The sequence below is a fragment of the Meleagris gallopavo genome, chromosome 3 (assembly GCF_905368555.1).
Source record: "Meleagris gallopavo chromosome 3, MGAL_WU_HG_1.1, whole genome shotgun sequence".
Lineage (NCBI taxonomy): Eukaryota > Metazoa > Chordata > Aves > Galliformes > Phasianidae > Meleagris > Meleagris gallopavo.
The window spans coordinates 34,150,783-34,162,882 of NC_139406.1; the positions used below are offsets into that span (position 1 = coordinate 34,150,783).

Consider the following 12,100-nt stretch of genomic DNA (forward strand, 5'->3'; position numbering starts at 1 on the left):
TTTTTATTTTGTTATACAGCACTTTGATATGTAATATAAAAATACCTAAGATAAATTTAAATCCACATGAACTACATTACTAAATTGCTAAGCAAAGCTAGAAGTCAGTTTAACAAGTAAAACAAGCAGCAAATATAAAATATGGAAGATAAAAACAAAAGTTAGAAATAATGAGCAAATTTAATTTTGATAAGCTATTTAGGATGCAGATGGTTGAACTTTTTATGGAAAAATCTTTTAGAGCTATAAAACTGGATGAGATTTTTGATGAGTTCAGAGCACTTAATGTCATTTTATGAACTTGCTTGCTTACATACTTTTTGTTTCCTGTTGGCTAAATACCGTGCTAATGTAGTGAAATAAGCCCACAGATAAGACTTCTTAGCTTTTATCCTGGCTTTATGGCTGACATACACAGTTTGGCCTTTGGCTAGCTTAACCTTTCTGTCTGTTTTGCTTTATAGATGAATGCAAGATAGGACTTGAGAAATGGCAATGAAGAGTAATTATCATATAGTATATATACTGTTTTTCTAGCAGCATTCTGTATGATGTATAAACTGGAATTGAAGAATTCAGAAAACAAACAAACAAACAAAAAAACTAGAAAAGAATGTCAAATGAGGGAAATTTGGAAACAGCTATTTAAAGTGGAGACATAGAGGCGTTCTTTCGGATATAATACTTCTTTACTGCTTTGTTGAAGTTGAGAACAACCTAAGTGATCTCTAAAGGAGAAACCTCAGTGACCCCCACCTGGAAAGGTTTTCATATTTGATTTATTAAGTTTACTTTAAAAATTTATAGTTGTAGGTAAGTGAATGCTAATTACTTACATGCTTGCATTTTCAGTTTGCAAATGCACTTTATAAAATGCTGCAGTGATGGAAGAAAGTACAAATAATGTCTATTAGACTTTGAGGTCCTTAATTATCTTTTAGAGTAATGAGGTTTGGGAGCCAACAGTAATGCTAGTCCATCTTTATTCTGCTGGACTATACATGTTTTTTACATAATCAACTAAACAAAAATTCATTAAATCATGCATGTAACAATGTACATCCTTCTGTAACCCCTTTGGAAACTGCTTAACTTCAGAGTGCCCAGGCTGAGGGAGCTAGGTACAGGCTGAGGGAGCTGGGCTTGTTCAGCCTGGAGAAGAGAAGGCTGTGAGGTGACCCAATTGCAGCCTTTCAGTACCTTAGGAGTTTATTGACTCCTAAGGGAGCCAATAAACAGGAGGAGAATCAACTCTTTGAAAGGGTAGATAACAGCAGGACAAGAGGAAATGGTTTTAAGTTGACAGAGGGAAGATTTAGGTTAGATGTCAGGGGGAAGTTCATGGTGGAACAGGCTGCCCAGAGAGGTTGTGGATGCCCTGTCCCTGGAGGTGTTCAAGATCAGGTTGGATTGGGGCCCTGGGCAACCTGGCCTATTATTAAATGGGGAGGCTGGTGGCCCTGCCTGTGGCAGGGGGGTTGAAGATTCATGATCCTTGAGGTCCCTTCCAACCCAGGCCATTCTGTGATTATTGTAGGCATAAATTATACTGGTCATTATATAGATGTGAACATTTTTGTATTGATTTAACTACATCACAACGAGAGTTATATGTACCATTTGTGTGTAAGTGCCATGCTGAAAGGTGCATAGATACATACAGTCGTTGCATTTTTAGGAGTTAGCCACCATTGTCTCCATGGAAGAAAACAAAGAAAGCACATCTGTCCCACCTCTTTTGCATTGCAAGAAATTAAGAAAGATCCCTCATGTTTTCTGTCTCCTTAAATACCTCTCACTAAAAGCTATTTTCGTCAGATGTGAATAAACGCATAAGAAAGTGTAACAGAAATGGAAATTATGACATATAGAAGAAAGAACTGCAATTAAACATAGGCTCATCTAGAAATTCTCCATATAAGTGGTTATCGGTCATATTGGCAATCACAATACTCTTGTGCATTTTGATAAGTTTATTCACTTGATGTCCATTGCAGGAATATTTTTGCTTTCATTTGACAAGAATGTTTAACGATCTGTTATGTAATTAAATATCAGTTTTATTACTTTTATGAAATGTGGCCCAGTTAATTAAGTGGTAGTGTGTCAATTTTTCCATAGTTGTCTAAAGTGGGCTATAAAATTTCGTAATTACACATGTCAAAGAAAGAATTCTAATTGACTCTTAAGAGTAGTTCAATTCTTAGTTGGCAAAAGGCTTTCATGTTGGTAATAAATGTAATCTATTCTGTGACAATTATTTAATAGCAAGGATTAGTTGCTAATAATTCTCTTAGACATAGTTTTCAGTGACATATTTCTGGGCAAGTTTTCTTTGAGTTGGTTAGTTGCTAATGTTTTCTTCTGTTGTTGTGTGAAAGAACAGCTGCGGATTCAAATTCTAAAATGAATTTGCTATTGTAGTATTGACAAACATCTCACAAAACATATTCTCTCTCATTTTTTGTTTCCCATTTTATTCTGTGCAGGAGAGATTCAACATGGTCTCTTTATTTTGAGTATGGAAGAAAAACAAGTTTAAAATAATGTAAATACTAAAGAAGTACATGTTGTATTCTGGATATTGTGTAAAAGCACTTAGTTGGTGTATTTATTTGAAGGAGTTCCACTTCTCCCTGTCTTGTTGTTGAACACATAGAATTTGACAGAGAAGAGCTTAATTATAAGATCAGCGTATTTACTTGAATCATTCAGAATTTCTAAAGGGAACCTGAGGGAATGGCGTAGAGAGAAGTGGAGCCTGCAGTTCCATCCTTATCTACGTTGGCCTACACAAAAGAGCATCAAGACATACTGCTGACTTTCTGCTTCCTTTAAGATTTGGAAGAGACTTTCTCACTGGTCAGTTTTTGGTACTTGGGAACTGAAAACCCAGAAAACACAACACTGTAGTTGTGTTTTCTATACCAGCACTCCTGTAAACATATCACAATATAACTATTTTATGTTTCCTGCCAATGAAAATAGGTGTTTATTTCCTTATAGACAACCTTCCACTGAATGTAGGTACTTAAGATATCAGGAATCTTCATGGCATTTCTTGACCTCAGTAAACCTCAACGTACACTATACGAATGGTCCTTTCCCTTATTCCATCACTGTTGATGTGTTTCCTCAGTACTAAGCACTTTGTGTATTTTTTACACTCTTGGTTATCTAAATCTCAAGGACTCTTCATCTCCAGCTTTTACACTATGGATATTCACTTCTCCAGATATCTCTACTGATCTCCATTCTTATTAACGCTAGTTCCTGCAACCTAGTCTAAGTTTCAGCCTACTTCAAGTTGTTATACTAGATTACACTTACCATCATAGGCATATCCTCAGTGTTGCTTTTACCTGTGAAGGAAGCTGTGTAAGAATTTATAAACGTTGAAAAGCAGTGTCATTGTATGTCATATCACAGAATATTCTTCCTTCCATTACCTTCATCAGTGAGCAGATGTTTAGGCTGTCATTCATGTATTTTTCCCTACCTATTATGTGCATCCTTCATATAAACAAATCCCAGTAACTGCCTCATATAAAAATAGATGTGGAACAATTACTCTTCTCACTGTTCATCAGAAGTTTCAGATTTTTAGTCTGTTGCTGTAAGGTTGTGGCTAGATTGACTCTAAGGTGCATGTCCTCTTCATCTGGTATAAGTAGATGCTGTGGGCTGTCTGGCATCAAATATGCAAATTGATATAGGCACACAGTCTGAGATTTGTCTCTCTAATTTCTAACTTTTGTTTGGGTGGGGTTTTTTTTGAAGTTTTAGACACATAGATTGTAACTGTAATGCTACTAATAAAGACAATAATGAATTTGTTCAGGTTTTAGCTGTAACTATTTTTGTATTCAGATGACAACTATGCAGGTAACATTCTTTGAGACTACCAAAGATTTATATATGTGTGTATCTCCCAAAGAATTTTCAGGCAGTGTCAGGAAGCATCAAATGTTCTTTGCTCTCTACATAATTCTACATGCAAAAATAAGTTGTTTTTATGGAGAGGCCTTTGGAAATTGCTGCTGAAAACCAGGAGATTGCATTTTTATGTCAAACTAGTCTTAGGACCTCTCTAAGAATGTCCAACGTTCATGTGAAAGGTGTATCAGTTTCCAGAACTACAACCTCTGGCTTTTTATGGGAATATAGCAAATGCCTGTGTTTCTCTGCTGGATTTGCAATCCAGTGTACAATTGTGCATAAACAATTTTAACAATAGGTAGTACAGTTTATATAAGGAAAGCTTTTGCTTCCTGTGAGCTTTCGGACTAACATTAATCAGCCAGCAGATTTTGCTGAAATAGAGCTAGCTGCTAGATGAAGAGTGCAGAATTGCTTTGAGTGAGAAAGGAGGAAAGGTTAATATGGGGCTTTGGGGTAAAATACAGTCTTTTCAAATTGGGCATCCAGTTCAAGATCATGAGCTCCCAAAAATCACTCTCACAAATAGGGTCATAGCTCAGAATTTACATGCAAATAGGGTTGTGCATGCCCAGAGATAGAGAAATTTTTGGCTGCACTGAGCCAGCTCAAAGAACACTGTAACCAATGTGCCAGTTTGCTTTTTTTTGTCTCACATCAAAAGTTAAATGTTTTTGTGTAAAAGTGACAATTTAGTAAGTTTCTGCCCTTCTCTATAATACTAAAAAACTGACCAAAATAGCAGAAATTAATTTGTGCCAGATATCATCAAAAAGCTGGGACTAATGTTTGCCTGCAACAGTAGCCAAGGCAGTATCTGAACATATTAAGTTGCTGTGTCTACATTAGGTACAAGAAAATCAAATATATGATAATCATAAAATGCACATGAAAGTAACAGTAAATATTTTAGCTCAATTGCAATTTGATTTTGATTAAATAATGCAGTATGTTTTGCAGTCATTGTACTAATTCCCAGTCAGAGTAAGAGATTAGATTCCCAGTTACCTATTAACTAGCCAGTCTACTTCATACAGGCTGGAGCCTTCCACTGTAACTTCCCTGGGAAATGCCTCATTAAAGCAAGATAAGCTAGCTGTTCAAATGAGAGCGGAACATGTGATTTAGCTATATCTGATCTCTCAACTAAGTGTCCTACTCAGTGTGAGCCAGTAAGTAAGCATGTGATCTTAAAGCTGAAGATGTCTGTGCCCAGTAACAACAATTTCCTGATTATGTAAATGAGTTCTTAAAAATCTCTTGCATTTCTTCAAAATGAATCAGAAATATTTCTTTTAATGATGTTAGCTGACTGGCATTCTGCTTTAATAATTCATGCACTTCAGGCATATTTCTCTTTGTTTTGACACATTGTCAAAAAGAAGGCAAACTCAGTTAAATAATTGAGAACATGTGAGTTGCCATAAACAATCGCTCTTGTTTGTTTCTCTGCAGAAAGAAAGGAAGTGAAGGTGGGAGAGTACAATGCTGTAGCTGACACGCTGGAAATAATCAACAACAGCATCAGGTTCCAAGGTAAGATGGGAAACTGGGAAGAAGCACAAGAATGACATGGACATAGCTTGCTGTCTAGAGATCTGTTGTAGCTGTTTGATATTAAAAACCCTATGAAACTGTATACAGAGAAAAGGAAATAAGCTGTTCTTAAAAGCAGGAGAAATCTGACCAAAAAAAAATGCTATTTTACTGTATTGATAGTTTCCATTCAAATAATGGGAAACTGATATATGTACATCCTTTATTATTTCAACAAGCTACAGATATGTCATCCATTTCATCTCTACCAACCAATAATGTTTAAATTTCTTCCTCATCTCCCACTCCCCCAGTTCCTCTCCCCTGAAAGTTACTCATGTACTTTACTTGCAAATGAGAAGGAAGTCACTGTTTTTTTTTTTGGGAGGGGTCTGCTAGACAGAAAATATAGTTTCAAAATACTAATGCTAGCTTTATTTAAGTTGGCATTTAAGAAATAGGGCTAAAGAGAGTGTTCAGCCCAGTAGTACTCCCAAGGTCCTTAACAAGGGTGTGGCTTGTGTTGTCATATCTCCTAGTCATCTTTTTTCCAACCCCCAGTCTCCTTCTGTTAACATGTGGACTTCCTCTACACTCTCAGCAGAACATGACTTTCATTAGCAGTAGCTGACTTTCAATCAGGCATATGGCTTAGAATCACAAAATCATAGAATATCCTGATTTGGGTAGAACCCACAAGGATTGCTTAAACAGAATGGCTTGGGTTTGAAGGAACCTTAAAGGTAACCTATTCCAACACCCCTGCTGTGCTGACACCCACCAGATCAGGCTGTCCAGAGCCCCATTCAACCTGTCTTTCAGCACCTCTAGGGATGGGGAACTCACAGCTTCTCTGAGCATCCTGTGCCAGAACCTCACCGCCCTTTGAGTGAAAAATTGCCTCTGAACTTCTAATCTAAATTTATCCTCTATTAGTTTAAAATCATTCCACTTTGTCCTATTACTATTAGGCCTCCCTTCTGATTATAAGCTCCTTTTAAGTACTAGAAGGCCACAATGAGGACTTCCCTTCTCTAGGCTGAAGAAGCCCAACTTTCTCATCCTTTCTTTGTAAGAGCAGTGTGCCAGCCCTCTGATCATCTTCGTGACCCTCCACTGGACCCACTCCAAAGGCTTCACATCTTTCTTCTGTTGATTCCAGGTGGAGATGCATGAAGACAGAGATGACAATCACCTCCCTTGCCCTGCTGGTCACTACTCTTTTGAAGTGGTCCAGAGTACTGTTGGCCTTATAGGCTGCAGGAGCACACTGCTGGCTCACATCCAGCTTTTCATCCACCAGAACCTACAAGTCCTTCTTCAAAGGGCTGCTCTCAATGAGTTATTCTCCCATTCTGTACACATATCTGGAATTGCCCCAACCCAAGTGCAACACCTTCCTTGCACTTTGCATCACTGAACTTCATTAGGTTCACATGGAGAAGCTTGAAAAGCAGGCCCAAGTCCATCTGGATGGCATCCCTTCTTTTTGTCCTGTCAGCTGCACCACTCAGCTTAGTGTTGTCTGCAAATGTGCAAAGAGTGCACTCAATATCACTATCTACATCACTGATAAAGATGTTAAAGAGCACCAGTCCCAAGGCAGACTCCTGGGGAACATCACTCCTCACTAGCCACCACTTGTCAGCGCTGTCCCTCTGTTCCCTGTGAGGAGCTGCAGCTGCCATGAGGCCTCCTCTCAGCTTCCTCTGCTCTGGGCTGAACCAACCCAGGGATGTCAGCTGCTTCTCATATGTTTTCCCCTCCAAACCCATCATCATCTTTGTTGCCCTCCTTTCAACATTCTCTAATAGTTTTATGTTCTTCTTGTATTGTGGCACCCAAATCTGCACCTAGTGCTCAAGGTAAGGCTGCACAGCACAGAGCAAAGCTGGAATCCTTTCTTCCACAGAGCTGGCAGTGCTGGGCACTCCAGAGTATGGTTGACTCTTGGCTGCCAGAGCACACTGTTGACTCAGGATCAACTTGCCATCAACCAGAAGCCCCCTTTCCACGGGGCTGCTCTCCAGCCTCTCGTCACCCATTCCATATACATATCTAAGACCATCCCTATTTTGGAGGTGACCATTCTCATCAAGTAATGGACCAATATTGTCTCTGGTCCTCCTTTTACTGTTAACATATGTAAAAATGCCCTTACTGTTGTTTCGCAAAGTACTGGCCACATGAATGTTCTCCCTGAAGTGGCAAACATCTCTGTCCCATGTCACCCAACCTCACTTCCAGTAGCCATACACTTTCTTTTTTCACATAGTTCTAGAAGATCCCTGCTCAACCAAGTTGACCTTCTCACCCTGCCTGCTTGACTTCTGACATTTAGGAATTGCCTGCTCCTGTGCTTCAACTTCCCACAGCCCTGTGTCTGTTTTAGCTTTCTCTGCATTGGTTGCAGGTATGGTGGGTTTCTGGAAAGGCCATTTGAATTTACCCCATTTGTAATGAAAATATGCTGAGAAACAAAGTACTCTGTTTTCCACTCACGTTTCTGTCACTTACTTCAGAAAAGCATAACCTCCTAGCAATCTTTATGGTTAGTTCAGTGTTATTTACATTTTAAAATGAAAATAGGCATATATTTTACAAGGTTCCGCATTTGGTTTTTGTTGTTTTGTTTTTTTTGTTTTGTTTTGTTTTGTTTTTCCCAAAGATCATGTTAATCTGCTCCAGAAATACCAACCTTCTTGTCAATCAACGTGACTAACATGTCTATCAAAGTCAGTATTTTCATCAGCTAGGAATGTGGTTTACATTTGCTAAATATGCTATATCTAGATAGTTTATTGAGGAGAGGCATATTTTCTAACAGAAATTCTACGTTTGATTGAACTTTAGCCTTTTATTCCTTCTTGTAATTCTAGGACTTGAACCTCCAAAGGACAAAACAATTATACAAGAGGAGCTACGGAAGATCTCTCTACCACTCTACAGCATCCTTTCAGCCCTCACAATCCTAGGAATGATAATGGCCAGTGCTTTCCTGTTCTTTAACATCAAAAACAGAAATCAGAAGTAAGGCATTTGTGTTACTTCTGTCTCGACTTATTCTGTATTTAAATGCCAAGTTTGTGGAGTTTGCCATTAATATTTACATAAGGAAAATATCTAAAGTGTGGAAGAATTATAATTTAGAATTATTTAGTTAGAATTACTGTTATATACACACATATTGAAACAAATGTCTGCTAGAACAACTTTTTTATAGGTTCATAAAGTGTGATTTTTTTAAAAGTTATGTTTGACTGTGTGCTATTAACATTACTCTAGCTAATTAACCCATTGGTAAAAAAGGATACCCTTTTCACTAAATATTCAAAAACCTGAAACAATAGTAGAGTTTATAAAAAAGCAAATGTGCATGCTTATAGTTCTACAGAAAGATTTATAAGAAAGTTACAAAGAATTCTTCTTTATTGCTCTAAAAGAATCTTCTTTTTAATGCACTATCATCTTTTGTCCATAGATTAATAAAGATGTCCAGTCCCTACATGAACAACCTTATTATCCTTGGAGGAATGCTTTCTTATGCATCTATTTTTCTTTTTGGTCTTGATGGATCCTTTGTGTCTGAAAAGACATTTGAAACACTCTGCACAGTAAGTAATTCTATGCATTTGAATTTAAGATTGTCTGGCAGAAAGCTTTACTAGATTTGTAAGTGGAGGAGCTCAGTATTTGGATGCTTTATTCTTTTTAATAACTGATTCTCTTAGTTTTTTCTGGGAATATTTTCTGGGGCCAAATTCTGACACATTCATAAAGCTATATTATTATTAGTGAAAGTTTCCAATGCATTAGGAACTTATCTCAGACTGAAAATGTCAATGTATCTTCTTGTTTCGAAATTACACGTGTAGTTTTTGCCTTAAATGTTGTACCTATGAAATTAGAACTAATAAAAATCTTCAAAGCTACTATGTTTTCCTTATAGATTCCATATTATTTCACACTTCATGACAGCTGCTTGAAACCTTTCTACTCATTCTTTTTTCTGAATTTCAAAGACTTCTACTGCTATTTCCAGGCTAGACTTGAAATTCACACAAGCCTAACAGTCCTGCAACTGGAGCACAAATTCTCTGTATAGAGAATAGAAAGAGGTTCCTCAAAGTCTTCAAAAGGAAAATCCTGTTCACCTCTCCCAAGCTTAGTATCTATAGGGACCAATACAAAGTGGAAGATACCAGCACTCACTTCTTATCTAATCATTATCTTTGTAACACTATAATGTGATGGGAAGCAGTAATAGCAGGTAACAAAGTCTTTGGCTGCAGCAAATGGGGGCAAGCCCAAATGCAGCAGCTATGGATACAAAAATAAAAGAAAAAAAGCTGCTTACCTTTGGAAGGCCTTAGGTAGGCAGGGATCTCCAAAAGGATTCCCACACCTCCACTGCCAACCTTTAAATGAGGTCTGGAAGGGGGTGGATCCTGCCTGCACCCCCTTCCAGTCACTCAGGTGCATTGCATGCACATGAGCTCCCCTGGGTTGGCCCTGCCTTCCCACTAGGTGTTCAGTCACTGTTTCACACCGTGACTCAGCATTTCCACTACAATCTTTTTTTGTGTGTGTGTGTGTGTGTGTGTGTGTGTGTGTGTGTGTGTGTGTGTGTGTGAACCATCTTCTAAAGGATCAGAAGTGTTCATTTAGAAGCCAGTTATTGATATCAATTCCCATTCTTTTCTCATCCTCCTCTGCAGAAAAATCTAATGTCCAGGAGTTCCGATTGTAGGTTCTGATGTCTATTTAGCTGTGTAGCGCTTACATTCATACCTTAAGGCCTCACTGCCTGACCATGTAGACCATTGCATGAGTAGGCTGTTCACCGTCCTCCTCTTGAAGAAGCCAAGCGTTGCAGAGCAGAAGGAAGGAAAGCAGGAATCAGAGGTACTGATCAGAACAGAGCTGCTCCAGGGAACAAGTTTCCATCCAGAATTAGCTATGTAAAACTAAATTTAAATCCCTACTTTAAATGTGAAACAGCTTAGTCTAACCACAGAAAAATGAACAATCATTTCCAAAATCCTATGAACCATAATGTTTCAGCTAGCTGATTTATCTCTGATTTTATTCTCAAAGCGTAACCAGTACTCTCATACTCTAAAAGCAACAAAATTTAAATGAGGGTTGCTTTGTTCTGTCTCATTTATCTTTCTTTTAAAAATAATGAATGTAAATTTGTATATGTCACCTTATCTTAATTAAAGACGTTTTTATTTATCGTAGAAGATGATTAACAGAACCAAAGTCTCTACTAGAGGAGAAGATTTGTACAGACTCTTGAATAACTTTTGATCAGCATTACCTAACTGATCCACAAGAAAGGAGATAGAGCAGAATACCACATTCTCAAAGCCAAATTTTGATTAGGAAATATTATCGTGTACCTTAAACAGATATCTTACGTAAACAGAGCTGAAAATTTGGGATTTCACCTCAGTCTTCCCTTTCCTGTTTTTCAGTTCTTTATGGAATCATTCCTGATTGTGCTTTCGTGTACATGGATGTTGATTTATCGTATGAATCCCAGCTCTGTTAGTGATTAGTATCAGAATCACAGATGCAAAAAAAACCTCCAGAATCAAGTTATCAGGATTTTTTTCCAACCTTCTGCTCATCAAAACAATTATTTCAAAATTTTCTCCTCCTGTTATTATTTTTTTTTCAGTGGAATAGCTGGTAACTGATAGCCTTCAATGAACAATTTTCTTTCTACAAGCAATCTTTCCATGGCTTCCATTCAACATGGCAAAATGCTTTCCCAGTATCTAGGAAACACTGAATTAATGCTGGTGAATTCATAAATATGGTTGACAAACTAACTTTTCTGTTCAGTAACTCTTCTGTCTCTCCTTTCTCCCAAAAAACTCCCACTGAGTGCGGAGTACAGAGTGTTCACTTGGCAACATATAATGAACATCCATCTCTCCATATGGGCAGCAAGCTTACTGGTTTCGTAAAGAGTACTTTGAAGTACTTTTATAGGATTAGACCAGTACAAATATCTCTTGATCATTCATTTCCCTGGCAAGGCATGATTTTTAATACATATTCTAACCATATTAGAGATCAATATAAAATTCACATTTAATGAAAGACTGTTATTTAGTCTTTAAAAGGACCAACTAGAATGGAAAATTATCATAAAAAAGCTATTGAGCCAAAAATATGTGGGTACGGATGGAACAACTTAGGCACAAAGAAGAACCACTTTGAAAGGGGCAGATTTTTATTTCTTCTGTAGGGAAATCAAAATTTTGATTCAGCCATTGCAAGTACATGCAAATCTAAAACACTATCATTAATGCTGTTCTCTCTAAGCAAACTAATCACCTTATTTTTCTTCCATATTTCAAAAATCATAAAATTATTTGATCTCAGCAGAATAACTGTATATACATGATAAATGCTTTCTTAGTTAGATATAGTAAACATAGAGATCATTCTATATTAGTGTCATTTCTGATAACTTGCTGATAACTCTAATAGAAGGTCCTTAAATATACCTGAATCTATGTTTTATTCTGTAATATTCCAAGGACACTGAAGCACAATGTAAATTTATGCCAGTTACATTTGAAAATTTGAAAGAATTTCTTTGGTAAAT

The 12,100-nt window shown here is 37.3% G+C and overlaps 1 protein-coding gene across 1 annotated transcript in view; it reads left to right on the plus strand.

The window, feature by feature from the left end:
• The window catches only part of GABBR2 (gamma-aminobutyric acid type B receptor subunit 2), a 444,892-nt gene that overhangs the window by 279,147 nt on the left and 153,645 nt on the right, over window positions 1-12,100 (plus strand). Inside the window, exons 9-11 of the mRNA XM_085220593.1 lie at window positions 5,395-5,475; window positions 8,355-8,505; window positions 8,957-9,089. Coding sequence (XP_085076719.1) covers window positions 5,395-5,475; window positions 8,355-8,505; window positions 8,957-9,089 — 365 coding nt within the window. The remainder of the gene's footprint in view (window positions 1-5,394; window positions 5,476-8,354; window positions 8,506-8,956; window positions 9,090-12,100) is intronic.